Below are 23,282 nucleotides of genomic sequence, written 5' to 3'. Positions count from 1 at the left end.
TATTTTATATATGGCTTTTGATCCAGAAATTGTGTAGTTTTTGTACCAAAATCTTGATAGTTTGTTCCATGAATATGTGGCTCTAAGGATTCTAAGTGTGACTGTTTACCTAAAATATAGTGATCTTCTTACATGTGTATTCATGCACATTAATTGCTTTGGAATTTTTTGGTTCTTGGTCTGGGAAACTGTGAGAAGTCAGGGAATTTTGTTTTTATTGATTGATGTGGTTTATTTGACTTGGCTTTTTTACCAGTTTTGGCTAAGCTGGAGATGAGTGATGATATGATGAAATTGATGAAGGGGCACTAACAAACACCCAGGAAGGGATTCAAACCTGGGACCTCTGGCATCGTAGTGTGATGTGCTAACGACTCCACCATTGAGTGCTTTTGCTTTTATGATATTGTAGACACCCTGTGAAAGAATTTGATGGAAGTCAATTGAGCACAACTCATATTAGAAGTATTGAAAAGAGAACAATGAAAGGGGAAAGGAGTGCATGTAGAAGCAGTGCAGAAAACTATTAAGAAACACAATGGTTCATTGATAACTTTTTTCACAAAAAATGAAGTAAATATAAAGGCTAATTTTATGTTGCATTAAGTATTTTGTTGCCATAATGGTTATTTTTAAATATTTTTGACCTTAAATGTGCAATAGTACATTAATATTATGAACACATTTTAATCTTCAAGAGCTGCAGTTGTCTAGTCCGTAGGGCATCTGACTTCCAGATGGGAGACCCGGGGTTGGTGATCTAAGGTCGGAATTTTTCCGGTCTTGTCTCCACATAGAGTGGCTCTGGGGCTCACCTCACATCATCCAGCCTCAAATCAATGAGTACCTGACGGCAAACCCTGCAGGGTAAAGGCAGTCGGAGCATTGTGTTGATCACATCACTTTCAAAATGACAAAAGATGAGAATCCCCTAAATGTACCTTCATGGCACGGTGCTATATGCACAGGGAACTTTACCTTTTACCTTTTTTATATTTTAATCTTCATAAAACATTAGTTTTGTGTTCAACAAGAAGAAAAAAATTGTTCTGTGGAGATGTGGAGGCCTGATAATATATTTTAAAAATGGAATCCCAATTTCACTTCTAAAAATGCTAATTTATCGACGGGCTCTAATTGAATTGGTCCGTATTTAGTGAATATTTAGTCCATTTTCTTGGTATTTTGATCATTAAAGTCAGTAAGTATGATCCTTGGACTAGCTTCCACTCCTGTACTCATTAAGGCACTGGTGTTTTTAATAACGTAGTGTTAATGCATGGATCAGAGTTTTAAATACTCACTGTGGAGGACAAACACTATAATAAGTTCAATAAGTGTAGAATGTTAAACTTGCCAAACAGTTGTGCATGTGAAACTGTCTCGTATATAGTGAATATAGAATGAGTGTTTTAAATTTCAAAAGTAAGGCAATACTGCCCCTCTGTCAGAAAATGTCATCAAATTATTATTGTGGTTCTCTTGCAGGAAATTTCAGATGTAAATGATGTAGCAAATGATCTACATCAGCCATCTCACTGGGCCAGTGACATCCTACAGCAGTGTGCAGTTAAAGGTTGTATGGAGCTGTGGAACATTTCGTGTTCTCTACATCTTTCAGATTCACAGAGTAATGGTTTTGGCTTTACTCACATAAAAATTATTTTGGGAGAATCGGGCGACTCTGCAGGTAAATTCATATATCTCTTACACATGAACTCACTGTAATGTCGAAGATTTCATTGTATAAGTGTTTTGTTGCAAAGAAAAGATAAACTGTAATTCTGAGTGAATTCATGGGTTTCTGTGAACACTTTTCTAAATCAGTTGCATTGATACACACATGATTGTTAAAGTTTTTCAATCAGAGGAATTATTCTTGTTTATCTTAGGATCTATACATGATGTTCCTGACATTTCCTTCTTACATGAAAAAGAAACACCATCACCAAATTTGAGTTGAATGAAAAATATTCATAAGGGGGACCATTACACAAAAAAAGACAGAGGAAATTTTATCTTGGGCTGAATCAATAACACTTTGACTTGTTAACAATACTAACGCTGATATTCTTACCGATTCCCACTGATAGCAATGCCGATACTTGGAAATTGAAATAGTTTAAAGTATTTCAGAACATTTATAAATTTTAAAATATAATTTACAATTGGAACTGTACGATATCAGTCTATCAAAGTTTGCTTTAAAATATTCATAATTCCATACTTTAATCACAAAGTCCATTTCTCCCTCAAAGTCCTTATATGCATTTTGCATGATTTCAAGGATTTTTAGACTACATGAAAGTGTTGTGTGCATTTTTTGAGATTTCTGGACTCTGCGAAAATAGTGATGTTAAAATTGAACCAATACTTTCTGATACCCATAACACCGGTACCAGCCGATACTGATACATCAGCATCGGTATCAACTCAGCTTTAATATTAACCAAATACTTGAAACTACTGTCTTTACATGTTTCTAACTTCAATAGTTCTAGAGATATGCATAATTTGAAAACCATGTTTCAAATATTAGAAAATTCTTGTTTTTAAATTTCATGGAAAGTTTCATAGAAAGAGAATTCACAAGTCCTTGCAACAATGGGAGAGATCAAGAGAAAATGATTATAAGGATTTATGTATATGTGTGTGTATGTTGTCATTACATACATATATATTATAGGGCTGAGCCAATGCCTATGTATTGGTATCAACCAATACCAGTGGTATCGATAACAGTTGCCTTTTGTTTACCGATTCCAGCCGATACTTTTCCGGCATCTTAGTCTTTTGTGGGGTCTGCAGAAATACCCCACAACACTTTTGCTTAGTCTATTTATCCTGTAAATTATGCAAAGGTCAAAGTTTTCTTTAATTTTGCACTAATATTGTGTGAAAAATTGTGTTTTGTCCTCACATAATATGTATTTTAACATTCTGATGTAATTTGTGAATATTTTGAAATAAAACTCTGGTAAATTAATGCTAAAAGCTGAAGTAGAATACTCACCCACTAATATTAATAATTATTTTTACATCTTTCATTACAATTTTCAATCATCAGTATTGGTGGGAATCAGAGTAATGGCATCGGGATTGTCACAGCCCTAATATATTATGTAAAGTTAAATGTATCATTTGAATTTGTTCATCTTCTCAAACAAAGCTAAAATTTGGTGGGTAGAAAGGATCAATCATATTTGACTTTTTGTAGACAAGAATCAACTTGTCAGTTCCAGTTGATAGTCAAGTGCTACTGAAATACTACCATTATCTATAATTTAATCCTTTCCAACCATATTATATTCATTGCACTAGTTAGATCACTCTTCCTTTTCCTTTTTGCAGGTTCTCCCACAGTTCCAATAAAAGCAGCAAAGTTATTCAGTCAAAATTGGTCTGCAGAGCTGTTGATGGAGTCTTTGTGGTGTCGTTTGAAAACGGCAGCTGTAGGTGATGTCTCCATCAAAAAGCATCATGTATGGGGCACCCCTCTGTTCTTGGGGGTCCTTTTAATCAAAATGAAGATGCAAAACAACATAAGGATTGACACAATGTTTGACACTTTCCAGCTTGAGTGGAGTGGGCCTCTTGCACGATTCATGACCCATGCACTCAAGTAAGTAGATATCCTTCCATTCACATAGTGGTTAGTAGCTAGCTAGGTAAAGCTGGCAGATGAGTAGAGCTCGAATTTGTATGTAATTACATATTCTATTCCTTTGTAGATACATACCTTGAACAGGAAAATGTTAACGAATTATATAACTGAACATATTTTTACATATTTGCCAGGATATTACATATTTTACAGATTTGCTAATTTACTTTACATAAACATATATATTTCAGTAATTTTTCCCTATCTTGATTCTTTTTCCTATATTTTCAATCTCTGAAACATGAAGAAAATTTGTAGCTCATGTAATGTCATATTTTCTAATCAGTGAGATGCATAGTGCTTATGGTCACCTAAAATTGACTGCCAAGTTGAAAGACAGACTGACGAAAAAAATACGGGAACTGTTATTTTTCAAAAGATCCTGGATTTTCTCCCCTCCCCCTTCTGTTTACATATTTTAGTTTCGCTTTTAGGTTCAGGCAAAGCACCCAGAAACTTGCCATCCGTGGACAAGAAAGCTACTTTCCTGTATGTAGAGAGTTACACAATATGTTCCCTTGTACCAAATGTACAAAAGTAGCTATGTATTTTCATTCGATTGTTCTTTCTGTAGATCCTTTTTTTTTTTACAATTAGTTTCGAAAGTACAAAAGAGCTCTCTTACATTTACTTATTATACAATAATTTGTGATGTGAAAAGTAATTAATAGTTAACAAAATTGGTTTCTTAAATATGTACAGTTGTTGTGCTTTTTTGAGTTGATAAAGTTGATACATATTTTAATTTGAACAACTTATGTCCTTAAAATTATGTTGAATATGTTGAAATGAAATAAATATCTAGCAGAATTCTTGAAATTGCCTCTCCATTTTCTTATTTTCTTGCACCACTCCTCTCTTTCCACGGTGTTCCAATCTTGACCTCTTCTTCTAACATGCTCCACTATCTACTCTTTCCACTGACATCTTGGTCTCCCCTTTGGCCTTACTTTCATTCCATGTGCATTGTAAGCTCTTATGGCAGTCTTTCTGCACCCATCCTCTTCATGTGTCCGAACCGTCTCATCTGTGCCTGATCTATTCTGTCCTACACTTCTGGTTAATTGCAACGATGCGGATCAGTGATAGATGGACAGGATGAGATTTGAACCTGGAACCTAGAGTAGAAAACTAAATACCTAAATTAGATGTTGTAATTGAGTGAAATTGGTCAGCATATTTCAACATGGTTACCAAAAGAAACATATCTCTTATGGTCCAAATAATTTTCATATTTTCAAATCTCTGTTTAGATCAAACTTTTAGAGATTAAGAAACAAACCTTTCAGCATTTTTGAATTACCACTTGAACTACAATTTGATACTTAAACTTTATGTTTAGTTTATGGCACATCAGTAATTTTGTAATCATGCTAACTTGCATAAATTCAGAGCTTTTATGTCAAAATTATTGTAGCTTGTAGAGATCTTGGAGAACTGGTGTGGTTTTGCATTAAGCAAAATAGTTAATTTATGTGAAGATTGCCAACTTTGAGCCTACCATACCAAAACTTGCAAAAGAGATTTATTATTTTTTTATCGGTGGATGGTAGGCTCTCCTGCCTGTAAGCCTCTATGGATGGGAGATTTCCAGGCATGCATTTTTCAAATGTGCAGTCCTGTATGGATGAAATCATAGCAGGAGAACTGTTTGCCATAAAAAAGGTGATGACAAATTAAATAAGGAATCATTTTTATCTTTTATAAAATCAAATGGAAATGTCAAGAGACTTGATTTTGAATTGCCTGATGATATTTAGGGATATTAATTAAAGCTTTACAATATTTTCATTTCATAAATTTGGACTTTTATGAAAGATAGCAAAGTCATTTTTTCCAAGATTCATTGTATAACTTGTTTTTTTAAATGTTTTGTTAAATTATTAAATATCTCATATTGTTCTGACTGTAACACTAGCCTTTACAAATAAATGTCTCATTGAAGCAGCATGCATTGTCCTGAAATGTTAAATAATGTCAGCTTGCTTGAAACAAACATAAATTAGAGGAATTAAACTTTCATAGGATGCATTTAATTGTTAACATAGATGTAGATATATGGTTTGACAGCATGCACCTTGAAGTATATCACTGTTTCTTTCTCCTTCAGGTGTATTGAGGACTACAACATGGTGTTCAGGCGTGGAGCACCACTTTGTGGTTCTGGCAACATGAAAGTGTCAAGCAATGGATCTGACTTCAGCAAATATTTAAATTCGGCAGCTATTACACTTGACATGTCTCATGTAAATTGTTTCTTACTTGGTGACAAGAAAGGTATTATTATTTTTTTTTTTTTAGTTCTCCATTTCTCTTTTAATTTGGATCATTTCTATTTGGGCAGGATTTAATATTTCTGAATATGATGTAATGAAGAAAATGCATGCTTGAGGAAGAACCTAGATATGTACCTGAAATGTCGACTCTCGTTGAAGTACATATTATGACTTTTAGTCTGTTTTTATGAGTACAGAACAATATACAGTGGACTCTTCTTAATTTGAACTCCAAGGAAACACAAAGAAAGTTTGAATTAATCAAAATTCAAATTAACAAAAACATGAATTAATAAAGATGATTTCAAGATGGTTAAACTCCTGTTTGAATTACCAATAATAATCCAAATTATCGAATTAAAAAGAGTCTATGTATTTTGTGTTTTTTTAAAGAATATACTCATTTCATTCAAAGTTTTGAAAAATGTAACAATCCCATTTCTGTCAGTGTGCAAAATAGATTTTATACTGTTTTCTACTTTGTAATTTCATATTCATAGATAAGTCCCTCTAGTGGTGGCTCAAGAAGAGTGTCGAGAAAGAACATACATTTAAGGACATTTATACAGACATATCTCTTAATGGCTAAAGCAAATGTTTTCCAACAGTAATTGGCTTTTAAACTTGAATGTTTATTGTAGGTGCACAGATGACTTATAGTGAATATTGTTAAGATTGAATTGATGCCAACTTGTACTGATGCATATAATCGTACTAGCTATATCAAATATCATATTGAACACAGATGGTACACTATAACTTACTGAAAAGAAATGTGAAAATTAGGGCTTAACCAATACCAATGCTGATGTATCGGCAAATATCATTAGTGTCGGAATCAACAAGTATTTGTTCGAATTTATTCATCGATACCTGCTGATACTTCTCCAGTTTGGGTATGTCTCAGGGTCTGGAAGAATGCCATATATTTGTGGTAAATAAAAAAGCAAACTTTTGGTACAAAACCAAGTCAATTTCGGGTTCAAAAGCGGTAAATAAAATAAAATTTTGCCATTATAGCGGTGAAAGAGTGGTATATAAAATTATATTTTGGTTTTAAAAATGTGACTAATCCCAAATTTGATTTAAAACTGCACTTATTACACAAAATAAACATATCCCTTCTAATAGCACATTTATGTCATTACCAGAATATTAAGTTTACATAACACGTATTTTAAAAATATTTAAAAATATTCTAAATACACAAAAAATGTTACTTACGTTTTTTGAGTATGTTATTTGTAAAACAGCACGTAAAATTTGCAGTAACGAGTTGGAATATTCGAAGAAAGAAAAAAAAGTGAATGTAAAGGAAGATAAAGAAAAGGAAGAGGGAACAAAATTTAAATACATAGGTATCCCATATCTCAAAGCGGTCTCGGAGAAAGTTGAGAATTAAATGTGGATGAAGGCCTCCAAAACTATGGAAAAGCACTTTTTGGAGTACAAGAAAGATTGAAAGGGAAATGAAAAAGAGGGGGAAATCAAGGCATATACAGTATTAAATGTGTGTGTAACAAAGAATACATCGGACAAACAGGCAGGAGCATGGATATTAGATGGAGAGAACATGACAAAGACATTAGGGAGGGGGTTCGCAGAACAGGACTTTCTGAGCATATTATTGATATGGGACATAAAATTCAAAAATGGAAGGTCGTCCGTAATGAAAATAAACCAATAAGTAGGAATGTGTATGAGGCATCATACATTTGCAGGGGTGGAGAGAATAAATTAAGTAGGATGGAAATGTAGATGAGCTTTGGGTTGAAATGTTTAGAAGATGGGAAGAACAGAAATATAGAAGAATTGGTTTCCATGTTACCCCAGTTGCTATTCGGGCAACCCAGATAACGCACGACTTTGCATACGACGTGACGTAAGCGAGTAGGTGAAGTAAGCGAGAGAACTGCTTGCGAACAACTTCCTGCATTCAGCGAGGAAACATACTGGGGTTACTACGGGTAGTGAAATGATGCGGGTCGATTGTAAACTTTTTTAAATTGTTCAATGTTGAAATACGTGTTTTAGATGAAAAGGATCTTTTAACCCTCCCGTTGCCAAGCTTTTTGACACCTTTATTTTACCAAGCAGGGTATTTTGACTACCCCAAGACAATTTTGTGATTTAGTGTAATATATGTTTTTAGATTCTGTTATTTTCAATGAATAGCTTTATTTAGTATTGAAATACAGCTTTTCAAATTATTAAAAGTATTTAAACTGAACATAAACACCGTATGGTGACACTAGTGCAGCGTTGCCATGTATGCGCGCTCTAATTCAACTCAACAATAGTAACCTGACACAATAGAGAACAATATATGTTATTTGATCTAAACAATGGATGTATGGTAAAACTCAACAATGGAAAAATTAAATAACGAAGATGAATGAGAGACATATTTCGTAAAACCTTCATTTTTGACAAATAAGAAGATAAGACATCCCATACCCCACCAATATATCCCGTCAATAATAACTATAAAAACAAAAAAAAATGGGTCAGTCATGAGTGTAAATACAATTTCAATCATTTTAGGACAAAGTCATGAAAGCACAAGTATGTAGCTATTCAGATAAAATTATTATAGGGAAAAATCAACCTGGGGTAGGCAGAATACCCCACTTGGTAATGCGAGGGTTAACTTCAAGGACTGTTAATTTGTAACGGAATATGGAGGCTACATACAACAATTTTAGGCATAGTTTTTGAATTCCTGTCCAACCCATATCTAATCCACACCCTTATTCCTGGTTTTTAAAATATCTTGACATGGCTATGGAAAGTTTTCGTAGTCGAAGTTTTGGACCTGAAGAAGAGAACAGTAGATTGATTCTTGAAGCATCGTTTTGCAAATAACATACTTATAATACATAAGTACCATTTTTAGTGTTTTTTTGAATATTTTTAAATATTTTTAAAGTGTGTTATATTGCTATTATGAGTAATTCGCACATTCATAATTAAGTTTATTCCTGTATAAAGGGGTCCATTTTTGCTTCCCAAATATTTACAGCAGAATCAATCTATTTTCCATGAATTGCATAACTAACAGGATAATTCTGACTGCAGAAAGTGTCGTGTTGGTAAATAAACTCTAAATTTCGTGTTTAAGAATCTATTTTGCAGTTCATTTCGCATCATTTCGTGACAATACAGGGTAGAAAAATGCACCTCACACCTTCAGAAACATGAAAAAATTAACATTACAATGTGTTATTTCACATTTCGTGTTTTCGTCAAAAACGAAATATGCATGTCTCTACACATGACACTTTTGCAGTCTAGTTATCCTGCAAGTTATGCAAAATTATAAGTTTTCATGTATTGTGTGAAAAAAATACTTTTTGATTAAGTGACAGCTATGGTAATATTCCTAGGTAATTATTCATTATTTTAAAACACAAGTGTTGTAAATTGATACATAAAAGTGCAGTGGAAAACTTACATAATAATATCAGTCAGTATTTTGAACAACCTTCTAATGGTTGTAATTTTCAGGCATTTATATCAGTACTGTTGAGAACCAGGAAGATTATCAATATTGGTTCAAAGTTGTTTCGACTAAGTCTTAGTGAAAATTGTGACTCCAGATTCAACCTGCTTCCATGTAAATTCACATGTTCAAGGGTTGCCACTATTAACAAGAATTTTCATGACTGCTTAGCTCAGTGGTAGAGCATTGGCTCGAAATGACAAAGACCCAACATGATGTCTATCAGTCTGGAAAACCTGGAAAAGCCATCTAATTTACTTTTTGTGAGTCCGGGAATTTACTTTTTCTGAATAAGTCAGGGAATTTACTTTTTCTGAATAAGTCAGGGAATTAACCTTTTCTGAAAAAGTCAGGGAATTAACCTTTTCTCAAAAAGTCAGGAAAATTTACTATTTTTCTGGAAAAATCAATGTTTTTGTGGAAGTGCACTAAAAGTCGGTTTTTGAACAAAGAAGAAAAGGACAAGCAAGACATTTTGTTACTTCAGTTTGATATCCTGAGTATTATAGGTAGTTACAGAAATTGCATATTAAATACTCTAGGAAATGTCATGTTTTGAACTATTTTCAACTAGAAGCTACTACAGTACGAAGCTATGTAGCATTTACCACTTTCTTGTTACAATTTTTTGATTGTTTGGTCGATATTTTGATTAATGCACATAATATTAAATTTTAGTATAAAATTATGTATTATGTATTATTATTATGTATGTATTAAGCTACAGTTGTGATGCTATTTTATAAAAATGAATGATTAGTTTACCATTAGTCAATACGTGATGATTATTACATACAAGCTCACTACAATTTCTATTCAGTTTCCCTAGTCCTTATTACTTTTAACTTGGTTTAGTGCGATTTTATGTGTGGTGTTTAACTAAAATGAAGTAATCTTATACACATTATAACATCGTTAACCCTTGTTTCCATGATATGGGAAACTGAATATGCTGACCAAGGCAGAAATTTATTTTATTTTAAAACGTAATGTTTCAACCTTCTAGCAAGGTCTTCTTCAGACTCTGTACCAAGTACAAATTAAACAAAGTACAAAACAGGAAGATATATATACACAAAAATCACTCCCATCCTGATTGACTGTTTATATTGTTTACATATATTTCTGATTGACTGTTTATGTTGTGTTCATGCCTGCATTTTCCGTCATTCCAGTGTGCATAGCTGTGAGGTTGGACTCGATCAAAGGAGAGATCAATGGCTCTAAAGTGTGGATAGGTTTAGAAGGTGCCAAGATTACATCAATGCCACAGAGTGGGACTCGGTACAACTGCATAAAGTCTCAAGATATAAAGGTACGGCAACTCTCTATAGTGGTTTATTGGGATGCTATTTGCAGAGCAGAATTTATTTGTGTATTACACGAAGCAAATTCAATAAATAGGTCACGAATGGCTGTAAAAAATACTCAAAACGATGATTTATAATGAAATAAATATGCAATAGCCCTTATTCTGGTGGTGCTTGTAGTGCTGTGTGATATATCGATATCGAGTCGATATCATAAAAATATCAACATCGATATATTGGTGTTTTGATAATATGGACATCGATATATTGATATCTATATGTACAGGGTTCCCACACACCTGGAAAACCTGGAAATCTCGGGGAATTTGAAAGAAGTAAAATTCTCAGGGAAAATCACCTAATTGATCAATGAGTCACATTGAAGTATATCTGAAGGGCTAGAATATGATCCTACCTGTTGCTTTCCTTCAAACAACCTGCTGACATATGTTTGTTTTCCATTACAGATTAATTGATATTGTGTCCATTTGTAAATTTCTGTTTCTCAAAAGTGTGAAAATATTTGTTCTATATGTGGTATGTTTGGAATGTTATTTTTTTGTGCACTGCAATACAAACGCAAATATCTGTAACCATAGTCTTTAATTATATGTACACAGGGATTCTTCATTTAGTTTGATTTCAGAAAGTGTACAGTTATGAAATATTTCCCAGTACTGATAAACTACTGATATAAATACACTGATTCGGAAAACTCGGCCAATGTAAGATTGCAAGTGATTCTTGCAGAACATTCATTCACCTCCTCAATTAATGTATGTAACCAACTGATTCAATATGACTTACTTTAATAATGAACTGCTTATTTAGACATTTACTTCACAAAACCATGACATTCAAATTGTATTTTTTTATTCATAAAAGTAATAAAAAATGGCTAAAACTATCAGTAATATTACTGATACACAGATATGGACATACCAATAGAGTAACAATTAGTTTGCATCCCCAGTCATGTAGGCATCAAGGGGAACTACGAAGGAGCTGATGCTACCACCAAGTCTGCTCATGCAGATGGCAACCTTCTCGTCCACCTTGTTCTCGTTCTCTCTCGCGCTGAGAATGTCATCTTAACTCTTCTTAGAATATGACACAACTGTCTCACACATTGCCATTTGCTGCAAGAACTGTACCCTCTGCTGTGCCGTACCTGTAACATTGTATTAAGTGTTCCGCACATTCTTCTCGCATGTGCTGATTTTAATTTCCTCAGAGTTTTAACCTTCCCAACGATTTATCATCCATCTATGTTGGGAGATGATGACAGTCTTTTACCAAACGTTTTTATCTTTTTTGATAAAAGCAGGCCTTTTACACAGTTTCTGAGGAAGTTTTTAGACTATGCTTGCCTTTTTTAAATTTCATGTTTGTCTCGTGTAAGTCCCTTTAAAACTTTGCATTTTTAACATTTCTCATAGGTCTCTTTACACCCCTTTTTTAATTTTAAGTTAAGGGTTTTCCCCGTATACTTAGAAGGGTGCAAAATGGCCACATAGCCTGAAGCACCCAAAAATTTTAAATCAATCAATCAGATAGTCTTATCTTATCTCTAATAATAATAATAATAGAAGAAGAAGGTGGTGATGTTATGGCTATGAGGGAAAATGGAGGCTATTGTAAAAATAAACAATACTGCACTGTATATACTACTCTGGAAAAAAATTGAAGATTCTGGAAAACTCAGGGAAAATACATTTCAAGTTCACGTGAGAATCCTGATGTAGACATTTGATATATCGATATCTATTGATATTATTGACGTCGTTATGTCAGTATCGCCGTACCACAAGGCCATTCTTTAATTTGTTGGTATTAAAATACATGTTGGTCTGTACATGCATTCTGTTGCACTTGATGGTACTTAGCAACAGCAAGCCGTACAAAACAGTACAGGATTCTTTGATTCCTAAAATTTAATTAAAACTTCAAATTGAAAATTTAGATGTGTCTGTATTGTTGATATTAATATTGTTGTTATCGTCGATATCGATGTTATTGATATCATCGATATCAATAATATCAATATGGTCAATATTATCGATGTGAACGTCAATATTTTCAATAATTGATATTGACTTGATATCACACAGCTCAAGGTGTTTGCTGAAATTCAGCATTTTGGCTGATTAACATTACCCTTCATCAGAATATGAACCCTAGCTTACCACCCTATTTTTTTTATTTGTCAAGCTTTTTTTTAATCGAAAATAAATTACTTTGTTCCCCAGGGTGTTCCCAATATTTCTGTATTACTTTTGTTCATTAATATATAACTGTAATGTAAATAGAAGGCAAAATACATTAGGTGGTCCTATCAAGCGCCATGTTTGAATGCATGTTATTCGAGACACTCGTGCCAGTGAGAATACACAATTCATTGGTAATGATAGTAATTTTGGTAATTTTTATAATTAAGAACAACTACACCTCTATAAATAAAAAAGCATTAATGAAAAATTATTGTTTTTTTTTTTTTTAGTTTTAGTGAATGTTGAAACATGTGTGTGACGCTCATGCAATAATGGTTATTATTTCTTATTCATTTTGATAATTTTTGTAATGATTATAATTAATAAATAACATCACATATATAATCAACAAGGGAAGGAGTGATTCAATAACAAAATGGTTTCTTGAATTTTAATGATAAAAAAAGTGTGGCCCTTTGTAGCTAAGTATGTTTCTTGTACATTATGGGTAAGCTAGGATTAAATTAACTATGATTCAGGAATAATGGTATTTTGGCACAACGCAAAGTGATTGAATGATTTAGTTTATTTTACTTCACTTTTCTGCCACTTATGGTTAATCTCGAATATGAGGATGAATAAGATGAGGTGGGTGAAGGGACAATCATGAGCATATGTGAATGACACAACTTGAGCTCCACAGATGTTATCCAGACATCAGAGCAAAATACAGTCCAGGGTGTACTATGTGGAATGGAATTTGACATTCAGGTGTCAACCCCTTACACCCTCACCACATTACATGTTGGTTGCTTCTAAATGAAACGTAGTAATTGTTGACTTTCAACTGTGAGACTTCAATAGACAGACAGATACTCAGACGAGATCTTTATATTATGTTGGATTAGTATAAGTAGGGATGGGACAGATTAATCAGTACTTTATCAGTATCAACCTATATAGGCATATTGGCGTATCGGTAAAATTACCAATTATTTTTACCAATTCGATATATCTATAAATATCTTGTAATTTAGTGCAAAATTCTGCCATTTTCTTATAATTTGTATGGACAATCTCCATGCCCTACTTTTTAAAAAAGTAGATGTCTATTTATGCAACTTGTTTTGAAGTGCAGTCACCTGGAAACAAACGTTTATTAAGGAGGTCAATGAACTGTTCAGGTTTTCAAGAACCATTTGGAATTTTATATTGGATCGGTAGAATATCAGTTATCAGTAGAGACATATTTCTGCTAAATAAAGTTGCTCAATTTTGGTACAAAAACAGTCAATTTCGGGTTCAAAAGTGGTGAATAATATAAAATTTTAGTGTTATAGCGGTGATTGATTGATTGATTTGGTGTTTTAAGTCCACTTTATGCACAGCAAGGCTAATCGGGACTGGACTTACAGTTTAAAGTGGGATCCGAAGCACTGTGTGCCTCCACCGGGTATCGAACCCGGGACCCCTTGATTACTGTGCCATCGGGGAGGCTCCTGTGAAAAATTGGATCAAAAGTGTCATATAAAATGACATTTTGGTTTTAAAATTGTTAATATAATCCTAAATTTGATTTAAAAACTGCATTTACTACACAAAATAAACATATCGCTTCTAATAGTACATTTATGTAGTTACCAGAGTATTAAGTTTATTCCTGTATAAAGGGACCCATTTTTGCTTAAGAAATATTTGCAGCAGAATTAACCATTTTCCCATGAATTACATTGACACAAGCACCTTTTGCCTTTCGGTCAGTCCATATACATATATTGGACTTCTCAAGGGCATGTGAGGGTTAGTAGTAGGTAGGACCAAGCCCCTGTGTGGTCTGTGGTTTAGGATTTGTATATTTTTCTTATTTTGATTTGGAATAAAAGAGTATTAATATCTCGTACTTAGAGATTTATTCAAACTTTCGACGATATACATAAACTTCTTAAACAGACAATTCACCCGATATAACTTGTAGGCTGAAACCTATTAGCTATACCACAGTTTAAAACCCTGGTGTTTTGGTGATTCAGAAAAGCCTCTTTTCAGCGTTGGGTTTAGAAATATCTGCCTTGGAATACTAGAACTCCAAATCCACCTCTAAGACCATGGCAATATATTTCCCCAACTGTCCCCTGAATCACCAGCCTTTCAGCAACCAGGAGAGTGTCCCACAGGCTTACAGAGCCATTGCCCTTTTATACAGAAAATTTATTTACATTTTTCCAAGTCAACACTATAGTTGTTTATACATTGATATAGTTACAGAACTCTTACAATAATTTACAATTTTCTTATATTTTAACAAAATACCAAAATTTTTTAAATTACTTTTCAGTAAGAATTCAGTTTAAGAACCCTTTACATATATGGTATTAACAATAACATATTTTTAAAGAAAGAAATATAACATATTTTCAAGAAAACGAAGTTGAACACAGATTAATCTTACGTAGATGAAACAGTTGGTACTTTAAAAAGCAGCAGTCGACTGGGCCAACACAACATAACTCACAGAATAATTCAAACTTCAGAAAGTGCTGCATCGGTAAATAAGCTCTAAATTTCGAGTTTAAGAGTCTATTTCGCATTTTGCAGTTCATTTTGCATCATTTCGTGACAAAACATGCACCTCACACCTTTCAGAAACATGAAAAATGAACATTACAGCATGTTGTTTCAAATGTTGTGTTTTTGTCAAAAACGAAATATTCATACCTCTACTTACTGGTATTGGTAAATTTTATATCAGTATCAGCCCATCCCTAGTATCAGGTTAGTATCACCACAAAATTTTCATGTTCTGAGAAATTAAAATGCATTAATCACTTTTGATGTTGACTACAACATACAAATCGACAGACCAATGAAGAACATAAATATTGCTCCAAGTAGATAATTCATTATTTTGTAAAACAACACTCTTGAGTGCAGTTTACCACCATGAATACTACTAAATCATGGTGCCTCAACATTACCTTAATGGTACCCGGATCAAACCATGGGGTGCATTACTTCCCAACAAGTAGCTTAGGTTTCCGTAGAGCATGCGAAGGATGTACAACTAACATAATCTTTGGAAACACTGAAATTAAAGGTGGCACACACAATTTGGTTTTAATACCTTTACAACTGAACCTGTACCTTCATGTTTAATGAAAAGGGATTACTGGGCTCGTGTAGCCTATCTCGTCAACTAGGTGCTCCTTAATCTCACACACACAGAAAGTCTATTTAACCGCTTGTCGATAACGTATCCCTAAATGACATCTCCCTGTTCTCGAAATCGTTAAGAGTCCAAAACTGAGTGTTTCTCCTGAACTTTTAAACTGAAAACTTACTTCTCCACTTCGTCTCACGATCAACCCTTTCTCTCCCCCGTTCTCCAAATCAACAACTGTCCTCACTTCAAGAAACCCACAACTCTTAAACTCTCTCTCCTGCTCCAAACCTCAGTTCATTCCCCTCAATTAACTCATCCTCCCTTCTCCTCTTACCATTCAAAGCTTCCAACAATGTACAATACCTCTTACCTTAGTTGACACATTCTTTACTTTTCCACCAGGTGCAGAGTGACTGAATTGCTAAGGCCAAATTTTGTATTTATAGCTTGAATGGTTTCAGAGACATCACAGGATTAAAATTGTATTTGTTATTGACTTTCAAGTGTTTGACTCCATAGACAGATGGGCAGCCAGTCGAAATAATTTATGCTGCATTTGCTCTGTCTTCCATTGTAGAAATTTTAGATCTTCACATTTGTTTGTTTCTGGTTAGTTCTGGTCACTTTTGATCGATTGTTGTCTTGCATGGCCAGGTCAACAATGAGTGGGTTTTTCTGCTAGGTCTATCTATTGCTCTGATATTTCTGGTATTCAATAGGTGATATGAATGGACAGACAACTAGATAATTAAACACAACCATTGCATTCATTCATTCTTTTTTTCTGCCCAGGGGCAGGTCTTTCCTTGCAGCCTCCATGCTGTTCGATCTTGAGCCCTTTGCTTTGTAGCAGTGTACGACCCATTTATTTTGACGTCGTCAATCATTCAAAATCATCATCTTCCCCGGAGTTTCATTCCCTCGACTATTCCTTCAATTGCATCCCTTAGGATACAGTTTCTTCTCATCCACTGATCCATCCAATGTACGAGGGCGATTCAATAATTATTGTCCCCGGCATACTTAAAGTATATGAATTGCAATGAATGATGGGGATATTGTAGCCTAATGTCTTAGATGCCTATATGCAAAATTTCAGAACCGTAGGTGCTATAGTAAATTTGTTTTTCTTGTTTTGGGTGTGAGAGGTGGCACTTAGTTTGAAAAATTGAGAAAACCGAACAACGAGCTGTCATCAAGTACCTCCAGAAAAAGGGGCTAAGCCCAAGGGAGATTCATGAGGACATGGTCAGTGTGTTGGGTGATGGGGCTCCTACCTACCAGGTGGTAAAAAACTGGTACCACGATTTCCGTTGCGGCAGGGAAAGCTGTCAACAGGCCGCTGGTGCTGGTCCTCCAACAACAGCATCCACCCCAGAAAACATTGATGCTGTGCATGACATGATTATGGCTGACAGAAGAATCACGGTGCAACAGTTAGCAGACATCATGCACATCTCTGTAGGCTCAGTGGAAACCATTGTGCATGAACACTTGGGATTCAGAAAGGTGTCAGCGCGATGGGTCCCCAAAATGTTATCCCGTGAACAACAGAAAGACAGAATTCAATGTTCAAGGGCTGGTTTGGAGCTGATGGGGGCAGACCTGAAGCAGTTCTGTGATAGATTTGTGACAGTGGATGAGACATGGCTCCACCACTATGATCCCGAGTCCAAACGACAGAGTATGGAGTGGCGGCATAGCAATTCACCTCCCCCCCGCAAATTCAGGGTGCAAGCATCAGCACGCAAGGTTATGGCCACAATTTTTTGGGATGCGAAGGGTGTGCTCCTTATTGACTACCTGGTGGGACACACTGTTACTGGGGACTATTATGCAGCTCTAATCCCTAAGTTACGCGAAGCCATCAAGGAGAAACGGCGTGGGATGTTGCGGCGAAAAGTGCTGTTTCACCACGATAATGCTCCAGCACACAGAAGCCATGTTACTGGTGCCGCAATCCATGCTGCTGGTTTCCATGTGTTGGAACACCCTCCCTACTCACCCGACCTCGCCCCTAGTGACTTTCATTTGTTCCCGAAGTTGAAGGAGCACCTCAAGGGGACACATTTTCCCTCAAATGCTGCTGTTATGGACGTTGCGGAAGAATGGCTCACGGCTCAGCCACAGACATTCTTTGAAACTGGCATAGTGGCTTTACAGCATAGGTGGAAGAAGTGCATTACTGTGAAGGGGGACTTTGTGGAAAAATAATACTGCTTATATGTCAGGGACAATAATTATTGAACCACCCTCGTATTTTTCTCTTGATGATTATCTCCAGCATTGATCTCTTTTCCCCAACTCTTTCTAGCACTGTTTCATTTCTCACTTTTTCTATCCATTTCACTTGTTCCATTCGTGTCCATAACCACATTTGCAGAGCTTCCAGTCCTTTCCCTGGAAGCAGCTTTTGACCATTTCTTCTAAATAGATGTTGAATAATGTAGGGGAAAGGCAGCAGCCTTGTTGTGCCCCTCTTTGAATTTCACTTCCCTGGCTCATTTAGTCTCGTATTTTTACTTAGCTTTTACAAATTAGTACAGTAAAAATCGATTGTACACATGCAATAATTCAACAATCCGTGAAGTTTTGACCTGATACCTGGTTTCAAGTTCTTCTGAAACTGGTCACGGTTTGATTCATTCTTGATAGTACCCAGGATTAAGCCTTTAAAGTCATAGAAGTATGTCGTGTGATCATCAGTTTACAAGTCTATCAAGTTGTGTACAATGTTCTTTGATTTTGGCAAGTAAGAATGTTGCTACTCATTAGTTTCCTCAGTCTTTTGCTGGAAATTGTACTGTGTAGAAAGCAATTTCTTCAGCTTCAAGACTGAATAGGAGTGTCAGGGTGTCTACAATTTCATAAAAACAAACTTCCCTGATTTTTCCAGTTTTCCAGACCAAGAACCAAAATTTTCCAGACCATGTCTTTAGGGCAATTCGTTTATTTACACATTTGTTAAGGAAGACACTACATTTTAGCTAAATACCATACTTAGAGACCCACTAAACAAAGTTAAAAATAATAATGATAACGAAAACTGAACAGAAATTGACTGTTAGATACGGGGTTTTACTAGGGATGGACGATATTGGAAATTTGATATTGCGATATATTGTCAAGAAAATATTGTCACATGATACAATACAATATTTTTTCCATATCGTAATATCAGTGATATATCATCTCCATGATATATATTGCCAAATATTTTGTTGATGTATCGCTGACAATATATCATCTCCATGATATATATTGCCAAATATTGTGATGATATATCGCTGACATGATACATATTGCTAAAATATCATGACGATATAACAGCAAATATCATATGGGACGTCTGGTGAGGTTAAGACACAATAGTACCCAGAGGAATTTTGGAGGAAGCATGTTAACGGGACATAAGATGTTAAGTTGTGCATAAACCCAACCGGCAAGCCTCAAATTATTAATCTTCCTTAAGGGACAATGAAACGTTATAACGAGTCAAGTCGCAAAAAGGACGTCGAAATATTCTAAGACACGATTCGACTCTGAAAGTCACTGCACATGAGATTTATATATATATACAGGGTGATTGGTAATTCGACCTATTCCTGGAAAGGGGTGATACTAGAGCACATTTGCAACAAATTTGACCCTATGCACCGGGGGTCAGAAATCAATGGGTTTCAAGTTATTGCAGTTTGTAGATTTTCGTGACATATTCCGACTTGCGACCAAAAAACTACTAATTGTGAAAATACTACTACACCCTGGGCACTTAATCGACATGTTGTTAACAACTGACAAATGAGAGACTACTGGGAAACAAATTCATGCCCAAAATTCCCATACCCACAGAAAAAAAAAACAGTCATTGGAGCACACATCATGAAGAAATTTGGAAATTATCGTTTAAATCAAAGAGGATTACTAAAAAAAAGGTAACACACTTAGCGTAAAAATTACAGGAAAAACTTCCTCGTTTCATAAGCTCTCCAAAAAGATACAAATGTTGTCAACTGACACACGGGTTTGGGGAAAAATCTGAATAAAAAGCGGAGAAGGCGTGTTGTAGACTCCCATCATCTGACAAGAATTCTGTGGACGGACGAATCCAAATTCGACCGCGATGGTATTACGAATTTTCATAATGCACATTTTTGGTCATAACCCCAGAAAATCTAAAGAAAAGGCTCAACAGAGAAAATACTCACTAAATGGGAATCATCCACAATCATGTGATCGGGCCGTTCTATCTGCCACAAAACCTAAACGGCATTACCTACGAAAACTAAGGGAAGAATTGACAACGCTGCTGGAGGATATGCCGCTCGCCACAAAAAGGGGTATGATTTACCAACATGATGGCTGCCCAGATCACTATTTCCGGGGTGTGCGGCAGTGGCTGGACGACAAGTATCCCATGCCCGACCCCCTGGCCGGCAAGGAGATCGGATTTGACGCCATACAACTTTTACATTTTGGGTCACATGAAAGAGTTAGTCTACAGTACACCAGTGGATTCCCAAGAAGAGTTGAGAGAGAGAATTGTGACAGCTGAAGAGACTTGAGTGTCAACGTGAGTGACTGTGTCTGAAGTATGCCGCAGGTTGCGTGCTTGCATACGTAACGGGGGAGGCAATTTGAACAGGATTTGTAGTTTTCGTAACAGTTAATTCTGACAACCTAGAATCATGAGAATGGTAAATAATATTATTATTTCACTCATTTTCGTTCCTTTATTTCTCACAACCGACAACTTCTTTTCATTTTACAAAAAGGTCTACAATGCACCTTCTCCGCTTTTTATTCAGATATTTCCCCAAACCTGTGTGCCAGTTGACAACATTTGTATCGTTTTGGAGAGCTTATGAAACGAGGAAGTTTTTCCCGTAATTTTTACGCTAAGTGTTTTTTTTTTTTTTGTAATCCTCTTCGATTTGGTTTGGTTTGGTTTGAGTTGCTGTTTTAAGTCCACTTTATGCACAGTAAGGCTAATCGGGACTGGACCTACAGTTTAAAGTGGAATGCAAACCACTTGTGCCTCCACCAGGTATCGAACCCGGGACCCCTTGATTACAAGGCAATGACTCTACCACTTCGCCATGGGGGAGGCTCCTCTTCGATTTAAACGATAATTTCCAAATTTCTTCATGACATGTGCTCCAATGACTGTTTTTTTTCTGTGGGTATGGGAATTTTGGGCATGAATTTGTTTCCCAGTAGTCACTCATTTGTCAGTTGTTAGCAACGATAAAGTGCCCAGGGTGTAGTAGTTTTTTCACAATTAGTAGTTTTTTGGTCGCAAGTCAGAATATATCACGAAAATCTACAAACTGCAATAACTCGAAACTCATTGATTTCCAACCCCCTGTGCATAGGGTCAAATTTGTTGCAAATGTGCTCTAATATTACCCCTTTCCAGGAATAGGTCGAATTACCAATCACCCTGTATATATATTGTTTGCTGATCTTGACAAATCTAAAATTTACCATTTCTTATAACTCATTCGAGTATCAATTCAATGCAGGAAGAATGGGTGTGCATGCACACGGCGCCACACCAAAAGGATTGAGAGCACTCACTTCGTTCAAAAACTTATTACGTACGCAAACATTTGTCAAGTGATGCAGGCACCATCTTCCACAATAGTTGGAGTGCAATTTGCAATGAGGGGGGCGTGCGTTCCTTGCAATGTCAACGTACCAAATTATTTACTAGAGAGATTAATTAAATTCATGCACATTTCTACTACTATCATCACCTAGTAACTAGTAATTGTTTTTAATCTAATTTGTCTTCAATGATCAACAAATGTTAACAACAAGATGCTGAATTTATTCATGAGTATTCATTAACATGTACAATCGCTCATTTACAATCCACATCCTGCGTCAACTGATCCATTAACGATTAGCTTTTGATTTTTAATCAATCTTGTTAACAACTGCATTACTTGCCACATCAACAATTAACATGTATCTTGATTTATACAACATTTAACCAATGGATAAATTTATATACACGTCCGTAAAATTTAACAAGCATTTGGTATTTGTTTCCTTGTAAAAATAGCTCTGATTTTTATTCAAATAAGAATTCTGGTTTTTCAAACATTGATCTCAATTCACAACGACGATACAATCCTAAATAACACCAGGCTTGTCTCTTATATTTTACATGCTATTCTTATTCACCATGCAACAAAAACTCAAGTTTTATTACGTCATTTTAATGCTACTATTTTGGCATAAAGATGGGGGCGGAAGGTGTTAGTACCAACGCCTTTCCTTGTTTCTCAAAAATTATATTACTGCCTTTTTAATTAATAGAATTTCGCTTCTAGTGTTCAATCTCAATTTTTAACAAGTTCATTATCCATGGTTAATCCGCAATCAAAAAGGGAGAGATTAGTTTCATGACACTAATTTACAGAAATTGTAGTTCTCACAATTTATGTACTAGTTTTTGGTAAGCGTGTACTTTGCAAGCAAGCACTGCACAATAAACTTACGTTCAGTAAAAATGGGAGTGGATTTTACGACTTGCTTGCTGTCGAAATTGTCAAAAGTACATAATTAAGTTCGAGGAGAGAGAAAAATAACTGTTTCACAAGTCACGACCAACGCATTGTATCTTTTCACGACGAATAAGTGCGTAGAGGGACAGCCTGTCTGTGAATAACACTATTCAGAGGTTATCACAAATTCCTGTTTCACTAAGCACCAAATACGTAAAATTTCCAACATACCTGTTTGACCGTTGTAATTTTAATATGAACACTGAGTCTGCAATCCTACCATTTGCAAACGTATTTCACTTTTAGTTCCCACAATACATGCGGTCAAGAAATTTTACAAATGGCTGCTCCTTCCTCGTTAACATTGTGAAACAAGGTGGTCACAGGTGACGTAAGCTGCGTGCGCCGGAGCTTGATAAAATTTGCTCTCTCTCCTACATCGGTCGGTGAAGAAGTGAAAGTCAGAATTTATAGCGAACTGAGCTCGAGGATTTAGTTGGGGAAGTTGCGGTCAGAGGCGGAAGCTATCGAAAAGGAGATAGCGTATGCAGAGCTATCTAGTAGAGAGTGAATGAACTAGATGATTGGAGAAGCTTCACTAATAATGTTGTAGCGATTTTTCAAAAGTACGTAAATATATAAGAA

General features: G+C 35.3%; 1 protein-coding gene across 2 annotated transcripts in view; it reads left to right on the top strand.

Moving 5' to 3' along the window:
* The window catches only part of hob (bridge-like lipid transfer protein family member hobbit), a 222,576-nt gene that overhangs the window by 48,246 nt on the left and 151,048 nt on the right, over positions 1-23,282 (top strand). For both annotated transcript variants that reach the window (XM_083124220.1, XM_083124219.1), the window contains exons 9-12: positions 1,489-1,690; positions 3,352-3,622; positions 5,775-5,941; positions 10,618-10,757. In XM_083124220.1, coding sequence (XP_082980346.1) covers positions 1,489-1,690; positions 3,352-3,622; positions 5,775-5,941; positions 10,618-10,757 — 780 coding nt within the window. The remainder of the gene's footprint in view (positions 1-1,488; positions 1,691-3,351; positions 3,623-5,774; positions 5,942-10,617; positions 10,758-23,282) is intronic.

This window comes from Lepisma saccharinum, chromosome 6 (assembly GCF_977018435.1).
Source record: "Lepisma saccharinum chromosome 6, izLepSacc3.1, whole genome shotgun sequence".
Taxonomy (NCBI): domain Eukaryota; kingdom Metazoa; phylum Arthropoda; class Insecta; order Zygentoma; family Lepismatidae; genus Lepisma; species Lepisma saccharinum.
The sequence above is the reverse complement of the archived record's forward strand: the minus strand, read 5'-3'. Positions and strand labels throughout refer to the sequence as shown.